Source organism: Falco rusticolus, chromosome 6 (assembly GCF_015220075.1).
Source record: "Falco rusticolus isolate bFalRus1 chromosome 6, bFalRus1.pri, whole genome shotgun sequence".
Lineage (NCBI taxonomy): Eukaryota > Metazoa > Chordata > Aves > Falconiformes > Falconidae > Falco > Falco rusticolus.
The window spans coordinates 17,582,303-17,609,681 of NC_051192.1; the positions used below are offsets into that span (position 1 = coordinate 17,582,303).

The window sequence follows — 27,379 nt, forward strand, 5'->3', positions numbered from 1 at the left end:
GCGCGTCTCGGCCAATGGATGCCCCGCCGGCCCACCGAGCGATGGGACGAGCGGGTTGATTGGCGGAGGGGCGGGGCGGAGGCGGCACCACCCGGCTCTCGTTAAGCACCGGGCGGGTGGAGTGGGGGGGGCGGCGGGCGCAGGGCGGCGGCGGCGGGGGGGGGATGAACGCGGCCCCCATGGAGCTGCTGAGGAAATGGCTGGGCCACCCGGAGGACATCTACAACCTCCTGCGGTTCAAGATGGGCGGCTACCGTGCCATCATGCCGCGGATCGACCCGGTGAGCAGGATGGGATACCGGGCCGGGGGGGGATGCGCTTCGCTATCTCCGCCGATGCCTAGAGCGGGGGAGGAGGGGGTTGGCATCTCGCTGCGCGGCTGCGGCGTTGCCATAGGTGAGCGTTGCAGGGCCGCGCACCGGCTGGGCTGTGTGCGCCTTGCACGGGCTCGGTGCATCCCATGCGTTGCACCGACCCGGCGGGCATTGCACCGGCTTCGAGTTTCCCGGGTGTTGCGCGGGGCCGGTACCCTGCGTGCATTGCACGGGCTTGGTGCTTTGCACTGGCCCCAGGTTTCCCACGCGTTGCACAGGACCAGTGCTTTACGCTGATGCAGTTCGCAGCGTGCATTGCACCGGCTCCGGGCGTTGCAGGATCCCGCTGTCACCGGCTCCGAGCGGTGCATCATCGTGATGCTTCCCGTGCATGGCACTGACGCAGGGTATTGCACGGCCCGGGCGTTTTGCACCGGTGTCGCGCATCCCACGTATTGCACGGCCCGGGCGCTTCGCCTGCATTGCACCCGGTTGCACGGCCTGGGTGCTTCGCACCGGCTTTATGCTTACGTCTTCATTGCACGGCCTCAAGTATCACACCAACCCGGTGCCTCGCACCGGCTTCAGGTTGTCGGTGCATCGCTTGGGGCCGGTACCCTGCGTGCATCGCACCAGCCTCGAGTGATGCAGCGGTCCGGTGCTTTGCATGCATTGCACGGCCCGGGTGCTTTGGACCGGCTTCAGGCTTTCCATGCATCGCTCAGAGCCGGTACCCTACGTGCATCGCACCGGCCCCGAGTAACTCGGGGGCCCGGTGCTTTGCTTGCATCGCAGCGGTCCCGTGCATTGCACGGCCGGGGTGCTTCGCAGCGGCTTGATGCTTCCAGTGCCTTGCACGACTCCGGACACCGCACCAGCTTCATTCAGTGCTTTGCTCTTTCCATGCATTGCTCGGGGCTGGTACCATGTGTGCATGGCAGCGGCCCCGAGCCCTGCAGGGGCGCGGTGTTTTGCATGCATCGCACCGGCTCCGTGCATTGCACGGCCCGGGTGCTTTGCACCGGCTTCAGACTGTCGGTGCATTGTTCGGAGCCGGTGCCCTGCGTGCATCGCACCGGCTCCGTGCCCGGCAGGGCCGCGGCGCTCGGCCGGGACGGGCGCCGAGTGGGTTAAGGGGGCGGGCAGGCTGGGGGGGGGGGGGGGCGGAGCGGCCGCAGCCCCCCGCCGCCGCGCCCCCATGGCGGCTAGCTCCAAAGCCGTGGCCCTCCTCAAGCGGACTCTGGCCCTGTCACCGCCGCGGGGTCCCCCCCGGGCGCTGGGGCGGCTGCGGGGCGGCGGCCGGCGGGCGCAGCAGCAGCGCGGTGCCCCCGCGCCCCCCCCGGCCCCGCCGCTGCCCGCCGCCCGCCTCCAGCCGCCCCCCGGCGCCCCGCTCTGCCCGCAGGACTCGCTGGGATGTGGCCTCCGCACCTGCTACCGCTACCTCAACCAGACCAGCCGCAGCTTCGCCGCCGTCATCCAGGCCCTGGACGGAGAGTTGCGGTGAGCGGAAGGTGGGGGGTGGCTGGGAGGGGGCGGGTGCAGTGTCCCCCCCCCCGCTGGGGTTCCCCGGGAGGTGGTGGCTGCAAGGCCCCCCCTGACACCATGGCTCCCCGGGAGGTGGTGGGTGCAAACCCCCCCCCGGCGCTGGGGCTCCCCGGGAAGTGGTGGGTGCAAGGCCCCCCTTGCACAGGGTCTCCCCGGCAGAGCCAGCCGGGCGGTGGTCTGTGCAGTTTCCCCCTATGCCATGTTCCTTCAGCTGAGCTGCTGGAAACGCTTCCCCTTCCACCCCTGTGCAAGCAGATCATGGGGGTCCAGGGCTGGGCTGGCCGGGAGAGCCGCCATCCAGCCCCACCCCCTGCAGCTGGACGTGGGGTTTCCCACGTCCCAGCTGGCTGTCACGCATGATTCCCCCCCCCCACCCCCCAGCTGGGTTCCTGGGCCCAGCAGGCCTGGGGACGGGCACCAGCAGACGGTTTAAACTCGTTGCTTGGCCGTGTGCTGTTTATGACACCCTGGGAATGTGTCCCAGCGGTGCCAAGGCTGGCGCCGGCCTTCAGGCTGGCTGGAGGGACGTGGCTGTGCCAGTGGGAGGAGGTGAGCAAAAACCCTGGGGCTAACCGAGGGTCTGCATGCTGCCTGGAAGCAGCTGCCTCAAAATCTATGTGGGCACGGGGAGGGGGGGGGTGACGGACTTGCTGCACAACTCATTTTTTTGCCATACAAATTTTGCTGACCCATGCAGGAAAGTTTCAGCTGGTCATAATTATTGCTGTTGTACCAGAGGACGCAAAGCTCAGCTGGCCTGTGGCCTCATGCATACGTGTGTATATATATATATATATAAAATGTGCTTTATATAAATGCCTTATATTCACACAGTAGTAACTGATTTCAGTGTGTAGATCTCTCAAGTTAATCCCAGAATGGGTTAATCATCAAAATTATGGGTTTGTATAAATTGTACTGAATGTGTCTAATGCTGCGGTTGCAACTCCGCTGAGCAGTTGCGGGCGCCAGCCTGAACACTGGGTTATTTTTTGGGTTTCTGAGCCCTAATTTGGCATTTCGGATGGTGCCCCAGAGTTGTCCATTGATTATGAAATGGTGTCTGCAGCCTGTTTTGACAGGAAAGGCAAAGGAATTCAGGATTTTGGCTGGGGCTGAGTGGAAAGGTACAAGTGGGGCCAAGAATTAAACTTTTTTTTCCCCATGCTCGGTGTATATTACATAATGTAGAAATTAAGAAAAAAAAAAAAGAGCCAACCAATAAAACACCTTGAAACCTGTTAGCAGTGTCGGTATGTGGTGTGCTTGCCTTGATCATCCTGCAGTTATCTTTCTCGTCTGTCTTTTCTGTTCTTTAATTCTTGAATTGCGGCTTGCTGGGATCAGGAAGGCTCCCTCCCCTCAGGGCACAGAAGCTTCTGCGTGGCATCCTGAAAAAGCTGTTGCCAGATCTTTGCAACGTATGGCTGTGTGAGGGCTGCTGCTGAACTGCAGCTGGCTCTGTAGTGGAGCAGAAGGAACTAATTTTCAAAGTGTAGTAGCTCTGCTGAAGAGTTCAGGGACAAAAGAGGGAAATGCAAAACAGGCAGAATATAGAAACAGGCAGAGCAGCAAGCTTAACGAAGGAATTGATTTTGCTGGATTGTGTCAAAGAACTGCTTTTGTTGATGTTATCTCCTTTAGGGGGTTAAACTGAACCTCTCTGGTTATGGACTACTTAATATTTGCCTCTGTGCTTGCTGGTTGAAGGAGCTGGTGGTAGGATTCAACACTGAAACAACCGTGTCATGCTGAGAAATGCAGCACTGCCTGGGGTCTGCTTCCAAGCACGCTGTCCTTTGCCACAGCCCAGTCCCCTGCCCTGCTGCAGCTTTGTTTGCAACTTCTGTAGAGTGAAATCTCCTTGTTTGAAGGCTGGGGAAGTGTGAAGCTCTTGCTCCGTGGTTCACATCCCTACCCTGGGGAGAGTTTCCATGCATCCCCCAAGGACTGTAGGAAAACGGAGAACTTCTGGATGAGCGCTTGGAGTGGTGCTTCCTGCACCAGGATATTTATTGGTAGTTGAGCTAAAATGTTTCATTCCTTCTTGCTTATGTTTTTTGGCCCCATAAACCGTGTGTTTTGCTGGCGAGGGCCCTGCCCAGCCCATTGCTCCATGATTAGGGTGTTTTCTTAGACGGTGGGAGGCTCAAAACTGCAGCTTCATCAGCAGCTGAGCCAACATCCTAGCTGGTGGTGGTGGAGAGGAGTGGTGAGCCAACATCCTAGCTCAGGGTGGTGGAGTGATGAGCCAACATCGTTGCTCGTGGTGGTGGAGAGGAGGAAGGGGATGCTCCTGCCTTCCCCTGCTGCCAGCCCCAGGGTCCTGCCTGTCCCTGGGACCCTTTGGGATCCATTCCTGTAGGTTCCGCTGCTTTGTGGGGCTGGCAGAGGGTGAATGGTGGCAAGGAGAAGGGAGACCTCCTCCCCTGGGAAGGGGGAGCTGTGCCTGGGACAGGGCTGGAGCTTGAGCCCTGAGATGAAACCAGGCTCGCCCTTCGGAAGTGAGTGCTTCCGTTGTATAAAGTGGAGGTACTGCCAGAGTGTCCTCTTGCCAGCTTTGCTGCATGGGTTTTCTGGTGAAGACTGGCTTTGGTTGGCCCCTGCCATCCCCATGGATCTCAAGTTGGAGCCCCGCTGGGAGCATGGTGCCTGGGAACCCTGCAGAGAAATGGGGAGCTGCAGGCAGACCACGTTCACTATGTAATTGTTTTTATTTTATGTTTCATAGAATCATAGAATGGTTTGGGTTGCAAGGGACCCTTAAAGGCCAGGCCCCCTGCAATAAGCAGGGACATCTTCAACTAGATCAGGTTTCTCAGAGCCCTGTCTAGCCTGACCATGAATGTTTCTGGGGATGGGGCATCTACCACCTCTTCGGGCAACCTGTGCCACCGTCTCGCCACCCTCACTGTAAAAAATTTCTTCCTTTGATTTGCCCGAAGCACCACAGAGCTAAGCTCAGTGTATGATGCAAACTAGGGATGCAGTTAAGGTTTGGATGCAGAAGTGGGGTTAAATAAGTATTTTAATTATGCTGGGCTCTGGACTTGTTGCTAGCTCTTCCCTTGGGACAGTGTCAATGTGAGACATGCTTCTGAGATGGCATTTCAGGTTCTGCTCCACCTTTCTTGGTTGCTGCGGGTGGAAGTTGCTGCTGAGAAGGGAGCAGGGAGTCCTGGGCACTTGCATCGTGTCAGATAAACCTTTGCAACCCAGTTGAAATGGAAAAAACTCAGTCTTGTGAAGGAACAGGAGGGCATGAAGAGAGCTGCTCATGAGCACTCAGATGTGTGGTTTGGTGGATGTGTTAAATACCCTTCAGTTAAGCTAAAAATGCAAAATTTAACAGTATTGGCCCTAAGAACCAGTCAGTTTTCCCTGGCAACTTAATCAGCGCTTGCACATTGTCATCTTGGGAGAGCAACACTTTTGCCTAGTGATTAGCATTTAAGCAGTCCAAGCTGTTCTTCATTTGTTAAACAATTAATAAATGCATCATCCTGTTGACGCATCACTGCTTATCATTGCATTATAACTGCATTATCAATGCTAATCATTTAGCACTTGGGGATTGTTTTATGTAAATCCTGGAGCTGGAGCCAGTATTTCTTGCCATCAGGGCTGTTATTGCTCCACATGCAGAAATACGGAGCCTGGGTGGCGAAGGCAGGGGCGGTAGGGCCAGGGAGTGGCTCTCCAGCAGCTTCCCACTGGGGTGCTGGGACACCTGGGCTGGCTCCAGTGTCTTGTGCACGGAGATAGAAAATACGGGGTGGTTTTGGCTCTAAGCTGTGAGTCTTAATGTTCCTGTTGCACAGTGAGGCACCCCCTTACACCCCCCTCCCACCAAATAGGATGAAAGTGTGCTGGGTGCAGAGTATGGGAAACGCTAGGAAAAGTACACCTGCGTTTTTTCCCCTTCCCTGTTTTGTATTTGCTTTTTCCGATGAACTGACCTCAGGCTCTGTCCTCTGGGTCCTGGCGAGCGCTGGCTTTGCTTGCATGGTTGAATCTTGCTTGCGGGGTTGGACCTGGCAGGGACCTGTCCTACCCGGGGAGACCTTACAGGCCTGTCCCTTCCCCAGTACGCATCTTAGCCAAAAGCCATGCCATAGTTCTCCACATGAAGGAAAAAACCTGGGTTTTCTAACCCAGCTCAGGCATGCCACAGCTTTTGCAGCAGTCAGCCCGTAGGGACTGTGTGCCAAGGCACCTCTGTTGCTCAGAGTGGAGGTTCAAGGAGATGATGAGCAATGTAGGTAGGTGGGAAGTGCTGCTCTTGGTGCTTTCCATCCCTAACCTGCTCCTGTGACCCTGGGATTCTGAGCAGCATGTTTCTAATTCATTTATGTTCCTGCACTGTGGGGGACAGCCACAGTCCCCAGGTGAGGGCTGGGGAAGCTGGCACCCTGAATCTAGTTGAAGATGTCCCAGCTCATTGCAGGGGACTTGGACAAGATGACCTTTAATGATCCCTTCCCATGCAAACCATTCTGTGATTTGATGGAGGAGGGATTATTGCATGTGGGCATCCCTTGACCAAAGCTGGTTTCCAAACTAGGAGATGCTAGGGTACAACAGTGGGAGCCGGGAAGGTGTCCACATCACTGCGTTCTTCTGCTCAATGACTGAAGTATTTTATTACTTGAAATGGGAAAGTGAGTTGTGCTGGAAGTGCTCACATCCTCCAAAGGCACCAATGACCTGGCAGTGCCAGTGTGTGCCATGTTGAGCATGCAGTGCGTCTGCCAAAGGCTGTGCGGTTCATCTTGGCTGTTTGTCCTGCCTAATAGGCAATCCTGAGTAAGGGATTTTTGTTTTTTCTTCCTCCCCACTCCCAGACATGCCGTCTGTATATTCTACCTAGTTCTCCGTGCCCTGGACACTATAGAGGATGATATGAGCATCAGCTTAGATATAAAGGTCCCGATGCTGCATGAGTTTCACTCCTATCTTTATCAACCAGAGTGGAAATACATGGAGAGCAAGGAGAAGGACCGGCAGGTGCTGGAAGACTTCCCAACGGTAAGGCATCCATCTTCTTGCTTCAGCTGCCTTGTGTCACCTTTGTGTGCATGGTTGTCTTTCCATGTACACCTGCCTGTGCCTGCTGAGCTCGCTGAGTCCCTGGTGTGCCCATAGCTCTTTCAAAGAGCTCCATCACCTGCACGTGGGGCTGATGCAGAGCTGGGGGGAGAAACCCAGACATTGTGCAACTCTCTGTATGAGCCAGAGATGATCTGTCTGTGGAAAAGTTCCAGCTCTAAAAAGTGGCTTTTTGCCTCCGCTGTTGGAAGAGTAGGTGACAGTTGCCTTGCAGACAGCGGTTTTGGATTTGTTGTCGAACACTGTGCATTGCCTGGCTTGAGTGTCCTGTGATCCCTAACAGGGTAGGGAGAGGAGGAAAGCTTGTCTGGCCATCCGGCTTGTGGATAGGCTAGCATTTGCAGTGGTCCTGCAGGATGTGCCCTAGAGCTACAGGAGTCTCTGTGCAGATCTTTAACATGCTTATGAGATATAAAGCTCCCCTGGGTGTTGGTAACAATATTGCCCAAAGTCTTATTGCTCTAAGGATCCATCTAAAAGGAAGCCACAGAGAGTCTGCATCTCCACTAGCAAGCTGAAGCAGTATCAGAGCCTGTTCTTTGACCTGGAGGCAGATTGAGAAAGTCTGGCCATGTCCAAGCCATTACACTCTCTCAGCGTGCTGAACAGCATGGTTGCATCGCAGACTGTCCTTGGGAAGTGTTTTCTGACCCACGCGACTTCCCAAGCACTGCCTGGGGATTGCTTGGGGTCAGAAGCACGTCAGGGACCATGCTGCTTGGAGGTAGCTGCAGGGGACTGAGTCCGTACTTGATATTTAAGCTACTGGTGCAGATGTAGCTGTAGGGCCTTGACTTTGTGCTGAAGGTGCTCAGGATGGCAGGCAGCAGAGCTGAAACGATGATGCTCATCCTCAGCTCCTGCCAGGTTTCAGCCCCAGCAGAAGCGGTGGGGTGGTGGAGCTTTGCTGCGCCGAGATGCAGCATCTCCCAGTGCCATGTGAACCCACAGAGTAGAAAGAGGAATCTGTCTGGCCAGTCACCCTAGAGGGGATGGACCATTAAGCCTCCAGCCCATGGAGATGCTGTGGCTGGAAGGCAAGGCTGGGCTCTGCTGGGTGGGATACAGATGTCTGGTTTCGGTGAGGGCCAAGGAGCGGCCCTCGGTGAATGCTGGAGTTTTGCTGATGCTTGTGTTGATCAGTAATAACTGGGTTTATTATAAGTTCTGTTTAAGAGAAAGTATAATAATTAGTGAGGAGCATTTCATTTCTGAGGAAGTTCTATTTTGTTCAGCTTCTTAACATTTTAAATTTTTTGTACCCTTACCAGGCTTTCCCCAGCAGCAGGAATAGGGTGATTGTTTGGAAAACTGAGATGTATTGTAAATTTTGATGCTCAGCATTGGGATAACAGTGGCTGTGCCCTACCTAGGAGGGAGATGCACTATAGGGCGTGACTGTGTCAGAGGATTTTTGATGTATAATGATAGAGAGATAGCAGGTGTGTGAATGACTTGGTACTTTAGAAGAGCTTTTGAGAAGGTGTTTATGGCACTTAGTTGTTCTCTCTTGGTTATTCACTGGCGCAATCTGAGCTCATGTTCAGGTATGGTTTTAATAATATTTGGCAGAGGTGTACTTGCAAGTCGTGCTTCTCTGGGTAGTGGATTGAAGCCATTGAGACAGAAGCAGAGTCGATATGCTTATGTTATAGACAGAGTGAGGCACAGGGCAAGGACGTGCCACCAGCTGTGGATAGAGTCAGGAGGAGAGCCTGGGTCTGCAGTGGTGCCTGAGCAGCAGTTGTTCAGACCGCTGTCCTTATCAGACGCACACCCTGGGCTGGCTGCAGTTACCCACTGGTGGAGAATAAAGCTTAGTGCAATAAAATGTGGTGCTCCACAGTTCTGGGAAGGGGAGGGATGCACTTTTAAATTTCTTTTCACTGTGACAAGGGATTGAGTCACTGCATCATGTTATTGGACATGCAGAAGAAAGATTTCACACTTTCTCTGTTGCTTGATGCCTTTCCAGTTGTGCAAAGAGTGTCCTGCAAAGCCAGAGCTGGAGAGGGCTCAGGGGATCAGGACACCAGAAGCCTCCTTGGTCTTTTCCCATGGTTGAAATAATGGAGTGCTCTCACAAATTACAAAAAAACCCAACCCAGCTCTGTGTACCAAGCATAGCTAGTTTTGTTCTGTAGCTCCCAAATGATACTAGCCCAAGGCCACAGAGCCTTCCCAAAGATACTGCTGTGTCTGATCTCTTGCCAGAGACCATACATAGTGTTAGACTGAGAACACACTGAGCCTCTCCTGTAAGGGCCTTGAAACAACTCTGGTTGTTGGAGTTGTCCTAGGTCTCCAGCCAAGGCAGCATAAGAGCCTGGTAAACAGTCTTTTTCTGATTTCTTAATAAATGTGGAGCTCTGCTGGTTTTTCCTGACTTTGTTTCCTCCCCCACCCGCTCCATGTTCATTTGTGCTGCAGATCTCCATGGAGTTCAGGAACCTGTCAAAGGTCTACCAGGATGTGATTTCAGATATTTGCCACAAGATGGGCATTGGGATGGCAGAGTTCTTGGAGAAGAAGGTGGATTCTCAGCATGAGTGGGATAAGGTAAGTCAGCCCAGACTGAACGTGAGTAGAGTCCACCTTGTCTCTGGGGAAAGAGGAGATGGAGCATCCCTGTGGGCAGAGGGTTCAGTTGGGTGAGGGAGGCTGTGTGGGATTGGGAAGGCTTTAAGAGACTGCTGGCCCTGTGGTTAACAGGAGGACAGTGCAGATTGTGGTTGTTGCCTACCAGCACGTGTTTTGGGTCACCCATCATGTCCACTGTTCCCCCGTGGGCAGTTCATTCAGCTGCTGGAGGCAGAGTGGCAGCTTGGTGGGACATCCTTGGTAAGGTGTTTGCTGGCCATGGGAAAGCTGAGACATTCTAGGGAGGGCAATGAGAACTTGCAGAAAATGCACTGTCAATTACTTCTGAGCATCATTTTTTCAGAACTTGCTGTGGGAAATAGGCAGCATTTTGTAACAACTGTTCCTTTTATCTTGGTTTTTTCTGTCCCTTCCTTTCTCGGTGCCTCACAGTATTGTCACTACGTTGCTGGGCTGGTGGGGATTGGCCTTTCCCGTCTCTTCTCTGCATCAGAGCTAGAAGATCCTATCGTTGGGCAGGACACAGAGCTGGCAAACTCCATGGGCCTTTTCCTGCAGAAAACCAACATAATCCGTGACTATCTGGAGGACCAGCTGGAGGGAAGGGAGTTCTGGCCCAGAGAGGTGAGGGAAAGCACTGCCTTGGGGTGAGTGTTTCTGCTGTCCTTCTTTGGGAAATGCGCTAGGACTGAAGGTGCTGCTGTCGCTGCTCCAATACAGTGAGTTGCATCCTCTGATTAGAAGGGTTCCTGCTGGAATTCCCTTTGAAATCCTCAAAGCCAGGTTTTTTCCCACTGTTTGTTGGTGTCCCTTGACAGTCTTTCATATTCTGTCCAAGACCTATAATGGATGGAGCCAACCATCCATGCTTCCCAGGACACCTGCCTTGGGAATGCATTAAAGGGTGCACAGCAGAAAGGGCACAGCTAAAATTGCATTATCTCTCATGTCCCTGTAGATCAAAGTTAATAGGAGAGACATGGTCGTCTGCTTTAATTTTACTGAAACCCTACAGTAAAGCTGTGCTGTGTGAGATCACTACTGTTGGCTGTACATCTTCTTGATAGTAACATTTCTTGTAGTGACAGCCGGCTGACAAGTTCCACATCTATCTACAGCTGTCTGGGTACAGATGTGGGGACAAGGTGATGTCTCCCCACACCACCAAGAATTTATTGAGCAGCTTTTCCTTTCCCCCTCTCTGTTAGGTTGTTAGGAATGAGGGAGAATAAGCCTGTGTGAGATGAGGGTACCTAGTTGGTTCCCAAAGGCAGGATTCAGCTCTGCCTGTGCCTGACAGATGTTTGTCTGCTCTTCTTCAGGCTCTCCAAGAATTTTTCTCTCCCTTTTCCACGTGGCTCACCTGTCTCAAGAGTATTTCTTGACGTGAGCCCGATGTGTGACTCACCTTTTCCTTGCTGTAGCTAGAGAAGATGGGAGATGAGTTGCATCTTTCTTCTTTACAATCCCTTTGTATATACAAAGGCCACTGTCATATCTCTGCAGCCTGCCCGCCCTTCTTTTCTTTAGCCTAGTAAGCCTCAATCCTTCAAGGCTTTTGTGGGTCTCTGGCGGTTCTTGTTGCTCTCCCAGACCTCAGACTGTTAGTGATGTCTCTCTTAAGGCATGCATGTGCCCTCCAACTTGTGAGTCGTTATCTTGATGTTTAGGTTTGGAGCAGATACGCAAAGAAGCTCTCAGATCTTGCCAAACCAGAGAACATTGATATGGCTGTCCAGTGTCTGAATGAGCTCATCACCAATGCCCTCCACCATGTCCCTGATGTCCTCACATACTTATCCCGCCTGAGAAACCAGAGTGTCTTTAACTTCTGTGCTATCCCCCAGGTGAGTTATGTTTTTAAGTGGTTCTTCATCATCTGCAGCCCAGCTGATGAGACATTGGAAGTGAAGGAGGTTATTTATCATGTTGGTATTAGCTGGTTTTACTCTTCATCTCTTCTATCTCTTCTTTCTGTCCTTGTACCTACGATTTCTGCTGCTGGTGAGATTGTGGCTCCACTCCAGAATGTCTTGCCATTGATTTCACTAGGGCCAAGGTTACTCCTTTGACAAGCTCCCCACAGTGCGGTAAGGGCTCTTCATGTTTCTCCTTAGGTGATGGCTATTGCCACGTTGGCTGCTTGCTATAACAACAAGCAGGTTTTCAGGGGTGTAGTGAAGATCCGGAAGGGACAAGCCGTCACTCTCATGATGGATGCCACAAACATACAAGCTGTCAAAGCCATCATGTACCAGTATGTGGAAGAGGTAAGTTGAACAGTTTGCTTTGAGTACTCTCTGGCTGGTCCCATCGTCGCTCCTGGCGTGGGATTGAGAAGACATGTAAATCTGTTAATCCTTTCCTAGGAATCCTAGGATTCAAGGAATGTTAGGATTCCCAGAATCCTAGTTGGTTCAGTGCTGGCACTGGTTTTGGCCTGGACCAGGCTGGGTGCTTGATGGGTTCCCTTGAACGTACCCTTGGTCTGTGCCTGTGTTGAGGGGTAGAGACTGAAGTCCTGCCATCCTTCTGGTGGAAGGACTTCAGTGGAAGGACTTCAGAAGGGAATCAGGGCTTCACCTGGGCTGGGCAGGCACAGGGGACCTTCCCCACAGCACACTTCTGAACAGGCGCCATCGTCTCCCCATGGGCAGCGCCGGCAAGCAGTCTTGTTTTCTCTGTGTCTGTAGTTGCAGCTGGCAGCATGATGTGGTGGTGGTTTCCTTGTGCTGTGTGGCCAACAGTAGTAAGAGCAGCTCTTCACAGGTGGTTAAAGCAGTGGGACTCCCAGCTTCAGGGTACAGTGGAGGTTAAGACTTCATGTGGTGGAACAACTGGTGGATGGTTTCACGGGGGGTAAAAAAACCCAACCCCAAACTCAAATCCAGTGAGGGCTGTTAAATAAAAAGACATTACTTCTGCACCAGGGAGACCCTTTAGTTATTAGAGCTCCCTTTGCGGGCTGGCCAACCCCATGGCAAGGGACAGTGACACACCTCAGCACCTTAGTCCAGAAGAGGCTCTCTGTGCACACTTCCTGAAGAACCGTGCAGACAAGTATCCCAAAAGCCATGGGGTTTGCAGACCACGAAGAGAAAAACCCAAAGACCATGGTGTTATGTGATGGAGGGTGGCAGTCACACCAGCTGCTGGTCACCACTGGGGTATCCTCACTGGTTTGAAGTGGGATGTAGCGCAGCGGCAGTGGGTGAGGGCTGGGGGCAAGAACCGCTGGTCCCAGCAGCACCACCTGTGGTTGAGGGATTGTGTCTGCGGTTGCGTGGTCCATCTGCCATCGCGGGGTGCCCTCAAGAGGCTGCTTGGCTTAGTGCAGTGCTCAAGGGAAGCAGGCCCTGGCCCCATCCAGGCATCCCTTGCAGCTGGTTCTTGCTCCATGGCAGTCCACCACTGAGGTTGCTCTTGAGGATGTGGTGGCCCTTAAGGCTTCCTCTTGCACCTGTTTGTCCCCTTAACCTTGAGCAGGAACCATAACTACTCCTTCTTCCCTCCCCAGATCTACCAGAAGATCCCAAGCACTGACCCGTCATCCAACAAGACACAGCAGGTCATCGCCTCCATCCGTGCCATGAGCTTGCCCGGCAGCCCCATGGCATCACGCCACCACTACTCCCCCATCTACCTGTCATGCGCCATGCTTCTGGCCGCCCTGAGCTGGCAGTACCTGAGCACCATCTCCAAGGCCACCGAGGAGTACGTCCAGGCGGGCGAGAACTGATGGCCAGCGGGCGGGCGGGGGGAGAGATGGTTGGCAGATGGGCAGTGGAGGCAGGAGACTCCTCGCCCCCTGCCGCTGTGGATGGCCAGGCACCCGAGGTGCCGCAGGGCCTGGGCCAGTGATGAGGATGGGATGCTGGCGATGAGGATGGGATGCTGGTGAGCTGCAGCCCCAGGGCAATGGTGTGGCATTGCCAGACTCCGCTCCTCACCACCCTTGCCATCTGCTTGGATCGTTACAAACACTAATTGGAGTCTTACTGTTTGGAGTTGATTTTTTTTTTTTCCCTGTCCTGTTGGACAGTTTATGTGAATTATTTTTTTTTTTGTTAGGATGGTTTTAAATAGAAACTCCAGTTGCCTCTTTTCTTGCTTGAGATTTGAGACACATTTCCAGCTCAGAGCTGAGCAAAACCTTCTGGGTTTTGCCTCCCTTTCTTAGGCAGCCTCTTCTTCATTGCCTCTGGTGCCTGCTCCACACTGGAAGGATTGCTGCTTCAGCCAGGAGAGGAACATGCTTCCTTATTCAGGGAAAAAGCTCTGGCCACCTTCTGGTCCTCAGCCCAGGCTGGCTGAGACATCCTGCAGCCTGGAAACAGGCAGAGGCAATCACATTTCTGTTGTGCTGAAGGAGGCTGCTAGGCTTGACACAAGCCCTTTTAATGTTCAGTTCATAGGAGGTGGGATGCTCTCTCGACTTTAATGCACCCCCTGCTGAAAGCAGCCTGTTGCAGATCCCTGCCCTCCAGCACATGGCACCCTGTACTTGCAGAGCTTCATGCTTTCAGGGCTGGGAGGTGATTAAAATGAGAAGGGCTGCCGCATGGCCCTGAGCTAATCACCCCGTACCCGACCCAGGGTCTGGGCTCTGCACCACTTCTTCAGCCCAAGGGGGTGGGTGGCCATGGCAGGGCAGCACCACTGCAGCAGCGCCAGGTGCCTCTGCAAGGCCAGGAGAGCAAGGGTTTGCACCGTGCTGTCCCTCACGTGGTGCTTCTTGGGGGGCCTTGGCGAGTTGGTCACCCTGAAAAGGCAGCAGGGTGGGCTGGGAAGGCTTGAGCCACCGAGGGGGTGGCCAGGGCAGGTTTCCCTGGCCTACTTAGCTCCAGCTTGGGATGACACTTCGGGTTAGACTGACGTGCAAGCTGGAAGAGGTTTCTACTGTGCTAGACTTAACTTCAAGAGGAAACAACGCAGTAAAGGGAAGTCCTGTTTTGTTGGGGTGGGTATTTGTTTTCAGGGTCCCCACCCGCCCCTCCTCCAATGGTGCTTTTGCCTTTGCGAAGGGAAGGTCAGCCCATCTCCTGGTACGGGACAGAGCTGTCTGCCAGGTGCAGTTTGGTGGCCTTTGCAAGGCAAAGCCCCTGCAGCCAGGCTGTTACTGGAAGAAGGACCCCTACTCCACAAGTACCAATGTAGATAGTTTTAAGCTGTTGTTCAAAAGAAACTTGCGGTAGCTCTCTTTGTGCAGCTTCCTGTCTTGTTGAAATTAAAAGTTTTCTTTGGGGGGAAAAAAGAAAAAAGTGTTTGGTATGTTTATTTTTTTGTTAGCTGTCATTTCTTTTACACCAGTAATTCCTCACTATGCCCCAAGATATGAGCCCTCAGCTCAGATGAAATGCAGATGCGTCCTTGCCGCCACTCAGGGCATCACAGTAAAGCGCTGCGTGCCAGGCCTAAAAGAATTGTAACCAGGGTGAGAAAGAGCTAAAGGTTGGTAAATAAATTTTTAATGGCCCTTGCACTGCAGGCAGCAGGAGTGGTGGCACAGCCGGGGGCTGCAGGTGCCTTGGTACATCCGTCTCACCACGCACCCTCCATGCCAGCGTGCAGAGGTGCTGGGGGCAGCCCTGGCTGCACCCTCGCCCATGTTGAAGCACGTTCCCCTGACCAGTGGGCAATGCCCAGGGGCTGCTCAGGAGGCAGCACAAGCTGCAGGCAGTGGCTGCATCCATGCTGGCACCAGTACAGCCAGAGGGCAGGGCTGGGACTGACCACGCTGGCATGACAGAAGGGTCTCGCCTGGTTTCCACAATGCAGGGAACAGGAGAATGGTTTGAGGGGGTCTAAAGTCAACCAAGGGCCAGGAGACAAAGACATCGGAGAAATCATTTATTGGCACAGTTGTTCCAATCACATACACCACAGCTCTGTCTCACTGGTGTCTGAGTAAGCAGAGGTAAGGGGCTATTTTAAAGTGCAAGGGAGAGCCTGCTTCGCACATTTCAGGCATGTAGCCTCAGCTCAGCAATATACTTTGTGCTTTAAAATAATAATAAAAAAAAGCTCTTTTGCTATATTAGTGTTGACAAATCACGATTCCTCCTACATGGCTATTACATCTGCCCCCAGTAACAAAAATAAGGGGTTTTGTTCTTAATGCCTGTGGCTGAAGAAAAAAAAAAGGTTCAATTGTGTGCAATTTAGTGAGATACCTCCAAGCATCTGCATGAGCTCCCTGCAGCAAACATGGGGAACATCCCTCATCTCTGGTCAGTGTTCAGCACCCGCAGTCCCAAAGCATCACACCAATTTTGGGTGCAGCACCCCCACTGAGGTGTGACCTGCTGCACACCAACCTGCCCAGCCATGGCTGAAGGGTGGTTTGCTCTTTTCAGTGTGCTCCTAGATGCTTGCAAGACATTGGATCCAAGGCTCATGGACCTCCAGCCAGGCCCTTCCCTAGGATCGATAACCTCAAACTACAGCAGGAAAAAAAAAAACCCTAAACAAACAGCTGACGAACAAGTGGTTTAAAAAGCAGCCAAATGGATGGAGCAGAGCAAACTACGCACAAAGGGCTTGTTGCGGGCAGGAAGGGGCCTTAACACAGCTCCAGGCAGAGCCAGCCCCTCATCAAGTTTGTCAGTATTTTGTCATTAATAGGTCTAAATTTAGCCAATTCAAGGCACACGCTAACATATCGGGCACTAACAGACCAACCCAGCCAGGGGTACGCAAATCACCCCCACTATGGTTTCCCAGCAGGGTCCATCTCCACTGCCCCACCACATCCCTAGTACCAGCAAAACTACTGCTTCCTACCCTCCCGGTAACAGACCGGTCTGGAAAGGGTGCAGGCTAACCAACTGCCATGGTGCAAGAGGCCAGCAAGCCCTCCAGCAGTCCTTTGAGCATGGAATGCCCCACAGCTGTGACTCACCAGGAGCAGAGGGCTTGCAGGGAGCAGTTTCACTTCCAGCTCCGCCATACCATTAAAAAAAATAAAACATAAAAAGCTTTAATAAAGTAACCTCAACTACAGTCTCTTAGGAGAAAGGGGCTCTGCACCCAATCTGCTACCAGTTAAAAGCATTGGGGGCTCAGGATTATTTGTGGTTTGATCAAGGTTACATCTTCTTCCAGTATTGCTCCGTGCTGGGGATGCCAGCCACAATCTCAGACTCGATGCCACAGTGGTCCTCTCCTCGAAGGATTTTGAAGAAGCCTGGAAGCACAGCAAGAACAAAAATCAACCTCCCCATCGCACCAAGGAGAATGGGGAGGGGGTTCCCTCTGGCAGCCCCCAGGGGTACCTCACCATTGTCTCCCCAGTCGGTGTTCCAGGAGTTGGCAGCCAGCCAGTATGGAGTACCATTGTCCACCCCCCAGCCCAGGATCCGGATTGCATGGCCTCCAACCTGCTCGCCAGACACGTGCTGGTAGACACCTGCAAGGCAACAAGTCAACACATCAACAGGCGCTGTGTCTCCACACTTCAGAGCGCTGACAGCTCATGAGACGTTTGATATCAAAACTCAGAGACCAGCCGAGAAGGTGGCTTTGGTTAAATGCGGACCTGAAGCTTAGTGTAGAGTCTGGAGGAAGGACTGATGCCAAGCATCAGCTCAACATGAAGGACACCTAGAGACGCTCAGCAAGGGGCCCAAATACAGCACATACCAAGCAGTTCCAAACAGGGAATTAGGGTCCACACCAGGAGAGCCATCTGCCAGGAGTTTACCTACAATACCAGCTGCTGTTCTCAGCTGCAGTTCTGGGGGTTCCCCATTGGGGCTTCCTCCCTGAGCCAGTCCGGAGCAGAAACCAATGGATACAGGAGATGGTATCTCCCCACGTTCTTGCAACACCAGATACTCAAGCGTGAACTTGAAGTCTCCTTTCAGACTTGAGTAGCAGGACAAGGGCCACAAAAGACAGACCTATGGATGAAGCAGGGAACGGGGCTCCCTACAGCCTCAGTGCTGATGCTCACCAGACTTGTACATCAGGAAGTCCTCGTAGACAATAAAGGCTCCTTCCACTGGGCCATTCTTGTAGATCTCAGCCATGATTTCCTTCTCACTGTGAGGGACACCATAAGATGTGATGCCTGGGGAGGAAAAAAGTCCCACCATTAATACAGCATTGTCAGGCCACATGGGTCTTGGGACTTGCAGAGACTGCTCAGCATGTCCGTGCAAGAGGCCTTCTCCACTTAAAGGTTAAATTCAAACTCTAAGGTTCCAGAGGCACCGACACAGACAGGCAGGAAAAGTGGGCTCCAACCATCCTCTTCCAGAGGAAATGATTTAACCTGAGTCCTATTCCGTACCCGCAGACCTACTTCAGACAGCTTCACTGGGTATTTTTCTCCTTACACACCCTCACTTCCAAAAAACCCCAAACTACTCAAGGCTAAGACAAATCTCCAAGAAGCAGCCAGGTTATCCTACATGTATAGGGCTGGCTACCACTAAGGAATAAGGAGGTGACTTTGACAGCGTAATCCCACAGGGCTCAGCACCATGCCCTTCAACCCAGGCACGTGCACCACGAGGACTCAAGTCAGTTCCCGTCCCTGCCCCGCCCCAACTCAGCTGGGTCTCAGCAAATACAAACTGTGCATCTGCCAGGCTTATCTTTCCTCCAGGACCACCCATCCCGAGGGCACGAAAATAACCACCATAAACCAGTTTAGGATGAGGTCCAACCCTGCCAAGCCCACCAAGCTACCACTAGGAGCAGCTCTGGAGCTGCTGTGCACTGAGCGGTGTTGGAGGCCACCTCCCTTACCGTAGTGCTTGTCCTCCTTGTATGAGGGCGAGTAGCCTGGTTCGCAGTGCCGGCTGCACCTGGGGGTTTCTCCCCCCTCCCCAGTGCACGGTGGCCGGGAGCCGTTGACATGGTGCTCACAGGGTGGGATGGAGTAGGGACGGCAGCCTGTTGAGGACAGAGGCAGCATGAACCGGCTGTCCCCAAGCACCCCTGTCTATCAGCCATGCTGGAGGAAGTACCATATGCTCCAAGAATGGGCACAACCTTTCTGACCCCAAAACCCCACATATCATGGGGTGCAAGCAAGAGCAGGTCCGTCACAGCCAGATGGCCAATCCTTGCATTGGCAATGAGTTTCCTTCTGGACCTGCTTCCCGCCATCTCCCCTCTTGACAAGGTGATGGAAAAGATGAAAACATGAACCAACTTATGGCCACACTAGGAGGAAGCAGACGTTTCCAGTCTAGAAGTTGCTTTTTGACGGGGAAACACGCCAGGAAGACTCCTGCCCTCATCCAAAGTGTATTGAACTGGTCCAAAACCACCACCACCAAAATATTCACAGCCTGATTCATTCCTGCTACGGAAGCAGGTGCCTTGTGGGGTTGTTAAGTCAGGCTACTGTGCTCCCTTCCTGGATGGGTCTCCTGACTCTAGGTGGTCTTCAGGGGCCCTTGTCCTAAAGGGGTGACCAAAAGGAGCCATGGGGACAGGAGCAGCCAGCTGGGATAGCAGAAGTGTTTGAGCAGAGATCTGAAGGAAGGAGCAGCCACAAGGATGCAGACCAGAAGAGAAGCACCCTGAAGGACATGAAGCTGTAACAGAGATGCTCCTCTTTGCTTTCATAAGGGTACTGACCAGGACTTACCCACATGGGAATCATAGAGACCCCCAGACACGAGGCCCCTCTCTGTCCAGTACCTCCATGCGCCAGAGGGGTAACCACCATTGCACCTGAAGAAAGAAGCAGCAGTTCCAGCTCCAGCCTTCCCCCCTTTTGGGAGAAGAGGGGAAACGGAGCCATCATGGGATGGCTGAAGGGAAGCGTTCAGCATGTTGAACCTTTTTAAGCCTGTCCCTGCCTTCCCCAGGATTTCTAGGCCTCGAGACATCAAAGCCTCAGGGCAAGAAGGAGCTAAGAGCATCCATGCCTCCAAATCCCAAAGCAGTGGTGCTTCACCAGGTCCCTGGTCAGCCTCTGCCACCAGAGGCAGCAAAAGCCACACAACTTGGAGACACACACACCCCTACGCCCCCACCCCCCACCCCCATCCCCCACACCCATCCGCTCTCAACAACTGCAAAAGCCACAGGCAAAATTTGGCTTGTGCCTGAAAACCAAGGCATTGGGGCTATTAAAAGATCCTTCCTTTGGCTTAGGCTGCCGGCGACTCTGCATGGGAAAGCATCGTTATCTGCTTGCCCTCCATCCACCAGCCATCATCATCCACTGCTGCTGGGGCAAGACGTGGCCCTCAGGGACTTTCAGTCCACGCAGACAACTTTCTGTTCCCACCTAACCCCAGCAACTACAGCATAAACCACTGGTGGGGCTTCCTGTTCATTAGGGAGACTAGGAAAATGGGGCTGAAATGGTCAGCATCTTCAGGTTGTGGCCCCACTCCTCCCACCCACCTTTTAAGCGCACGAGAACCCAGAGCAGCTCACCCCATGCCGCACTCGAAGCCGCAGCATGACAGCAAGTCCTCCGCTGAGACCTCCACGCTCACCTTGGCGTTTGTGTGAACGCAGATTCTGTCTGAAATTGCTTCGACGGCACCAAAAGCCTGCAGGCAGCCCCAAAAACCCAAGGGAAGACCATTAGAGCCAGCCACGGGAGAGAAACCAGGCAAACTTCTGGCAATGAGTGCAGCAAGCACAAGCCTGGCTGGGAGAAGCCCACCCAGAAGAAGCTCAGACACTGCAGGACTTCCCGTGCCCCACCACCCCATTTATGTAATTCAGTCGCAAACTCAACAGCATGTTTTTGGTCCAGCAAACTCTGCATTGGCAGGACCTTAAGCCACCCATGCTCTTACCCAGCAAGAACCACAAGAGCCTTGGTCTCTTATCTCGTTGATGGTAGGACAGTTAGGCCACTGCGTCCGGGAGTCAAAGTTATCAGGCAGCTCCATATCTGCAGCAAAATCTACCCTGCAAGCGAGAACATAGAAGTCCTGTTATAGGAACACCAGAGTAACAGGACTGGGTGCACAAGACTCTCCAACCTCCTCTGAAGGTGATCTGGAGGATAAGGGCTCTTGTTTGCTTACTGAAGTAGAATAAATACTTCAAGTCCTCAAACCAGGTAGGCAGCTCTACCAACGTTTTAAGTTTCAAGGAGTACAAATTACGTTATTGGTCAAGTATCTGGCATGACAGAGGATGGATGTTCCCCCCACACATGCATCTGTGCTTAATTCCATGCAAGATGTCCAACAAGCTGCACCCAGGGGAACCCTGCTCACATCTCCTCTGCCAGGTGAGATCCTCACCCACTCCAGACACACCAGGAGCATCCACACAAACTTTTACAGGGCCTTCATCTCCTTCTCCTGGCACTCACCTCTCAGGGAGCTTGGGCCCGCCCAGGAAGGTGCCGCAGAGCTTCTTCACGTAGCTCATGTCAGTGTTGCGGAAGTTGTGCCCTGCCTGGGAAGAGACACAGAGAAATAGGACATGACTCTTCACAGCCACCAAGTGCACTGCTGGGACCAGCTCCAGATCTCCCTCAAACCCAACCAGTGCCTGACCCTTGCTATAAAACCCAGGGGCCAAAGACCAAGCTACCTACAGACACAGAACACCTCCCTTTCCAGGATCAGTGCATCATGACCCATAATCTATGGTCCAGCTCTAGGCTTTGGTCACAGCAGCCTGGCCAAGGAGGGTTTGGCCAGTCACCAATACAGCTTGACACGTGCTGCTTGTTTCCAGCCTTCCACAGAGTCTTCTCCTCTTAGCATTGCTCCTACTCTTCAAATTCATCAGTGCTCTGCTCCAAAGAGGAGAAGCTCCACAGGTACTGCCACCACAAGAATCCCTGACAGCACCAACTCACCTAGGACAAGGCTGGTTTGAATGCAACCACCGTGGTGAGACTCCCAAATCTTGGCTCTTGAGTCCCACAGAGAGACTGTTGAGCGATGCATCCCAGAAAAAAAAAAACCAAAAACCACCACAAAAAAACCCGGGACTTACCTTCCAAGTGGTATTGAGCTTGTTTATGTGGTTGACCAGGTCGTTGGAGAGAGGAGGGTAGTAAGGAATGCTGCGAGCATTGGCGAAGGCCACCAGGGCACACAGGATGGACACGGATGGCCACATTTTGGCTACAGAACAGGACACTCCACCTGCAGCCAGATATGGGCATCATTGGAAACCTTCCCAAGGCAGGCTCAGACTGCGAGCAAGGGCTTGGCAGAAGGACCGTCACAGTAACACGTGGGATGACAAACCACGTGGCTGCACGCAGTCTCTCCCAATCCCGATTTACTCCAAAGGTCAGGAGAGACACAGTACAGGACTCATAAACCCCCTCCTCCAGCTCAGAAGAAATCAGACAAGGCAACCCTGTTTCTTTACCACTGCAGGATTAGTAGCTGCAGGAAAATACCTTTTGAAGCAGATCCAAGGGATTTGGAGGGTATTAAAAGCTATGTTTACTTCCACAAAAACGGAGAATAAGGACTAGGACAAAGAATAAGTGACACCCCGCCTCCATGGCAAATGGCCGGCAGGACTGCAGGCCCGGGGACCAGCTAGCCCCTGCCCTAGTGCAGTCCTCTTCCCTTTGAAGGGATCATTCTAAACCACATTTTTGGACTTTATGGCCTCATTTTGGCTAGCCCGTTGCCCTGGGGACCTGACTGGGGTCACAGCCCTGGGGCAGGGACCCCCCCTGCCCATGCTGAGTGGGGTCTGCATGCACCGGGAGCTGCCCACAGCTGCTGCCTGCGCTCCCCTCCCACGGGGGCTTTTCATGGCAGAGGCTCTGAAGCCACATCCCTTCGCACAGGGCACCAGGAAAGTCCCATTCTGTGGAACAGAAACACAGGGGAAATCCAGGAGCACCTCAAGGGTGGGCCACAGCCTCTGGAATGCATCATCCAGCCCAGAGATCCTTGAATTTAACCCCCAATGCCAGCAGCCGCTGCTTCCTCCTCGCTGCTTCCTCCTCATCCCCACGCCTGACTCAGATGCACAGCAAGGCCACCAGCTGCTTGATCTCTGCAAACACACCAGGGCACCCTTCTCCTCCTGAAAAGCCCCCCAGCTCCCCTTCCACCACTGCCACGTCCATCCTGATGAGCTCCAAGCCTGGTGAGCGACCCAAGACCTCAGATACTCCACTACAGCCTGGACAGCAGAGATATTCAGGCTTTAATTCCTACTCATCTGAGCGAGCTGAATGTGTCATCGCCTTTGCAAGCCTGGGCTTAAACCCTTCTGGGCAAATACGCCCCAGCAGCCGGGCAGGCAGCTCTTGCCAGCAGCTCCTCATCCCTGTGGCACCAGAGCTTACCGAGCTGCCGCAGGGGATGGGGAGACACACACGCATCTCCATGCAGCCTGCCTCCACCCACTCGCAGCCAAGTTTAGCCTTTACAGAGAAGAAAACCCAGCAGGAGTGTCCTACTTTCTGCCAGCGACAAGCCCAGGCAGCTGCAGCTAACTGTATAAAGGGGCTTGGGTTTTTTCCTTTCCCCCTCCTCCTTCCACCATTTATTTATTTCTCCCCCCACTCTGCGCTTTCAGCAGGATGCTCAGCCCAAAAGCCAGTTGAGTTTCAGCAGCACATGGGTCCTCCTACCCCTAAATCTCACCTCTTCAAAAGGGTTTCATATGTATTTGCATACTTGGAAGCTTCTCGTGGATAAGGGACTCGCTAGCATTGCTGGTGTCCCCACCATGCTCCACTGCTTATGCAGCAGGAAGCAGGTTACACTCAGAAAAACAAATATATATTTCTAAGGCTACTGTGATTTTTTACCTTGTGCCCCTTCAACATGGCCACAGAAGCCTGCAGGTGGCCAGCCTGTGCTGAAGCACCTTGTCTAATGAAAAAATCTTAGAAAAACCCGAAACACCAACAAAACAAAAATCACAAACAAACAAACAAAAAACCTGAAAAACTTCTGTACTCCCTGCAGGCAATTTCCTACTTTCTGTAGCACAGAAGGGAGGCATTTCTGAGGCCTGAAGCCACCTGATACACTTTTGTTTTCAGCAGGATGCTTGTCAATTCGCTGACATGCTGAACCCCATGCTGCAAAGCCTCCTGCATCACACTGCTGCTTGTGCCAAGCTCTTGATGGACAGACACAGGAGATCTCACAGCTTCAGGTTACCAGGACCACACCAGCTGCAGACTGCAAGCTCTGGGCAACCCGAGACCAACATGAAAAAAGATATGAGGAGGTTTCCCCTCAAACGGGTGCTCGCCTTTTAAGCTCTGCACGCCATGGCTGGCTGCCAGCAGACCCAGCAGAAACAGAGAGACCTCACCCAGCACAACTCAAAACACCCGGGGAGCCAGTCGGGTTTTCCAGCTAACGAGCCTCTTGCCAAGTCTCCTACAGGCACGAAGCCTCCCCACGGGCCACGGGAGAGCTGGGGTGGTTCAGCCTGGAGAACAGAAGGCTCTGGGGTGACCTTACTGCAGCCTTTCGTTACCTAAAGGGGGCTTGTAAAAAAAATGGGGATGGATTTTTTAGTAGGGCCTGTAGTGATTGGACAAGGCGGAATGGTTTTCAACTGGAAGAGGGGCGATACAGACTAGATATAAGGAAGAAATTCCTGATGATGAGGGTGGTGAGACACTGGCAGAGGTTGCCCAGAGAGGCGGTAGATGCCCCTTCCCTGGGACCACTCAAGGCCAAGTTGGACGGGGCTGAGCAATCTCATCTACTTGAAGATGTCCCTGCAGGGGGGTTGGACTAGACTGGCCTTTAACCTCCCATCCCAAACCTTTCTGTGATTCTATGAAGTCTCCTGTGGCCACAGCGTCTCAGCGGGGAGCTGATGCTCTCAGCTGGATGGCACAGAGCTTCCCAAGATCTGGGTGGAGAAGGAAGGGGAAATCCTTCATCTCATATGATTTCTTCCTCCCTACCCACCCACACCCCCAGCTTGAGCAAGCCCCCAGTGTACTGTAAATCTATCTGTAGAGAACGTAGGCATGGGACTCACAGGCCAACGTCCACCGACAGCAAGTCACATGCAGCCAGAGACAAAGCAGCCCCAGAGGCAATGCAGCAAGTTAAGAAAAAGCTGCTGGTTTCCACCATCACCCCCTTTTCCCCACAGATACTAGCAGCAAGACACTTCCTATGTCAGTGTTATCACGTGTGTTTCCCCCACCACCGCTATCTCCTCCACACACACCTTCCCCTCCCCACACCCACAGCTGTTTTAAATGTCACCAAAAGAGCAGCACCAAAACCAAACTTGTGTAACACCTGCTGCATCCAACAGAGATCTGCTCTTCTTTCCGCACAGTGAACAGGCCAGGGGAGTTTCTCCAGCACCCCCAGGAGAACCCTTCCCTTTGCACCCCCCATGCCTCTGGAGGTCCCTTGCAGCTTCAGCATGACCCTGGCAAAGGCTGTTGTCATGGGTCACATCCCACTACAGCTTAGTAGCTTGGAAACAGAAGCAAAGCATGGCTGTCGGACTTAAAGACACTGCAGCTTTGCCCCAGTGAATTCTCCAGATGGCAGGAGGATGCTTGAGGCTTGCAAAGAGCCCGCCCAAGCTGCTGCACCTCCTACAGGGCTGCAGACCTGGGAGCTGAAAACAAGTTCCCTGCCCCCTGCTTTGGGATGCAAAGTAGCTGGGGTAATGCAATTTCTTGAAGGATGAGCAAGAAGGAACTGCAGAAAGCTGCTATCTATCCATCAGTACAGCTGACCCTGGGCAAGACTGGCAATTCAGCCGGCTTGGTTGCTTAAAAAGAGGGCATTTGGGCCACTTGAGTGCAGCCCTTGAGCCCCCCCCCCCCTCCAGCCAGTGAAGAGGAAGCACTGAGACTGCAGACCCTCCAACACGAGCTGCTCAGAGCAGCTGCAGCGTGCAAGAGAGAGGAGCACCTGAAGCGAGATGGCCATGGCTGGTGCTGCACCACCCACCCGCACTCCCTCTTCACTGCAGCTCTGCCTGCAGGGACACAGGGAGGAGGGAAGGTGACATCACCCAGATGCCTTCTCCATCCCTCCCGACGAAGAGATCTTGGACTCAGCTGCAGTTCCCTGCCTGCTTTCCCAGGGATGGAGCTCCAACTATTTGGACCACATTATGCCGGGGATCAGCAGGGTCCCACAGCCTCCTCCCAGCCAGCACCCAAGGGAGATGCAGAGTGCCGGCAACACCAAAGCCCTCTGTGGTTCACCGCTGCGGAGTCCCACCACGAAGACTTTCTTCACATCACCCAGAAATCAAAGCTCACAACACCCATTTAGCTGGGCATTTCTTTGCACAGTCAAAACCAGCCAACCCAAACCCCAAACAGGCTAGTCAAAGCCCAGCTCAAATGACTCAGTTCAGGCAGGTCAGGCCATGAGATAAGTCACAGCCCTGAAGCACCTCAGCTCCTCCAGTGTCTGGGCCAAACCCCTCCAGGCACAGAGGCACCCCCACACCCTTTTCCAAGGCTTTAAGGATGATCACGGCTGTCCCCACCCCCACAGCTACAACACCCCCACCCCTGCAGGGTCAGAGGTACTCAGCAAAGCTCAAGTCATGTGTCCTCCTTCAGCAAGCAGCCCTTTACCGAAACCCAGCTTTGTCCTTTGTTCTGGCTGCCAGTATTTGTGTGTGACTCTAAGCCACAATAAAGCAAGCCTACAAACAACACCATCCAGCTCAGCTGGCTGCGCTGCCAGGTTAGCTTGGGCACACCAAACTCATGGCCTGGTGACTTCATTACAGCTATTGCTGCATTATCAAAGCTTGATTTTTTTGTCTTAAAAGAAGAAAAAGCATGAGTCACTCTGCCCCATACCCATTCCTTTCCAGGAAAGCCGAATCGCTAGCAGATTAGGTATCTGACAAAATAAATACATCCTGAGGCAAGTTGTGGTGCTCGCATCTACAGCTTATGTTCACAGAAAGCGCAAGATTCCTCCCAAATGGAGCTGCACTTAAATTTTTTTTCTTCCTCTCTCTCTCTCTCCTCCTTACAGGCCCATCCATAAACCTGAGTCTTGCACAAGCCCTCAGCTGCTGTAGCAGACACCCCGCAACCCCAACTTTGCAGCCTGGGGGTAAACACAAGAAGGAGGCGATCTTTGCTGCATCCTGCCTGCAGCGCAGCCTGGGCCGATCCACGGTGTGCCAGATGGGTGCAAGGCAGCACCCACCTAGAGCCGTCTCCAAGCTGTGGTCCTGGTGCCAGACCCAAGCTCGGCCGCACATCACGGGATGTTCCCAGAAGCACTTCAGTGGGTGCCAAACCGGCCTCCTTTGCGTCAGGGCTGGGACTGAGGTTTGGTTGGGGGTTTTTTCCCTATCTTCATTACAAAAACAAGAGTCCCTCCCTCCTCCCGACATTTTTACAAGGTTTGCTGGTTTTGAGGCGCACTGAGGGTTAATGGCATTTTCCCTGCAACAAACCTCACCCCTGAGCTGCAGAGCATCCCTCCTGGATCCGCCACGGCCAAAAATACCCTGAAACGCCGCTGGGAAACTGGGGAGACGCTGCTGCCCCCCCAAGGGCCGCTCCGCAACATCCCCCGGGCGCGGGGCTCGCCCCGCTCCGCTGCTCCCCGCCCCACGGAGGCAGTGGATGGGGATACCCCATCCCTGCCCCCCCCCGCCTGTCCCCCGCGCGGCGCGGCATCCCTACCCCTTACCTGCCCCCGCCGCAGCGCCCGCACCCCCGCCCCGCCGCGCGCCTTATGCCCGGCCCGGCTCGGCCCCCGCCGGGTCCCCCCGCCCCCCCCGGGCCCCCCCCCCGCCGGGTCCCCCCGCGCCCCCGCCGGGTCTCACCGCCCCGCACGGCGCCGCGCTCCCTCGGCGGCCGCGGAAGGGGCAGCTCCCGGCGGCTGAGTCACCCCGGCCCGCCCCCAGCGTGA

The 27,379-nt window shown here is 53.7% G+C and overlaps 2 protein-coding genes across 4 annotated transcripts; one reads left to right on the top strand and one right to left on the bottom strand.

The window, feature by feature from the left end:
* Positions 1-106: 106 nt before the first annotated feature.
* On the top strand, positions 107-16,532 carry FDFT1 (farnesyl-diphosphate farnesyltransferase 1). Of its 2 annotated transcripts, XM_037391376.1 has the most exons (8): positions 107-281; positions 1,717-1,814; positions 6,704-6,887; positions 9,399-9,527; positions 10,002-10,193; positions 11,240-11,416; positions 11,687-11,839; positions 13,087-16,532. In XM_037391376.1, the coding sequence occupies exons 1-8, from the start codon at positions 165-167 to the stop codon at positions 13,306-13,308; spliced, it is 1,272 nt and encodes a 423-aa protein (XP_037247273.1). In that variant the 5' UTR covers positions 107-164; the 3' UTR covers positions 13,309-16,532. The 2 variants fall into 2 exon arrangements, with proteins under 2 accessions (XP_037247273.1, XP_037247274.1); XM_037391377.1 differs by lacking the exons at positions 107-281; positions 1,717-1,814 and adding an exon at positions 1,888-2,408 and having other exon boundaries at positions 13,087-13,380.
* Positions 15,407-27,379, bottom strand: CTSB (cathepsin B). 2 transcript variants are annotated; one of them, XM_037391378.1, is made up of 10 exons: positions 27,294-27,379; positions 21,507-21,658; positions 20,872-20,957; positions 20,345-20,459; positions 19,974-20,092; positions 19,174-19,259; positions 18,324-18,470; positions 17,524-17,640; positions 16,849-16,977; positions 15,407-16,755 (listed from the first exon to the last, which is right to left on the bottom strand). In XM_037391378.1, the coding sequence occupies exons 2-10, from the start codon at positions 21,630-21,632 to the stop codon at positions 16,658-16,660; spliced, it is 1,023 nt and encodes a 340-aa protein (XP_037247275.1). In that variant the 5' UTR covers positions 21,633-21,658; positions 27,294-27,379; the 3' UTR covers positions 15,407-16,657. The 2 variants fall into 2 exon arrangements, with proteins under 2 accessions (XP_037247275.1, XP_037247276.1); XM_037391379.1 differs by lacking the exon at positions 27,294-27,379 and adding an exon at positions 25,397-25,442.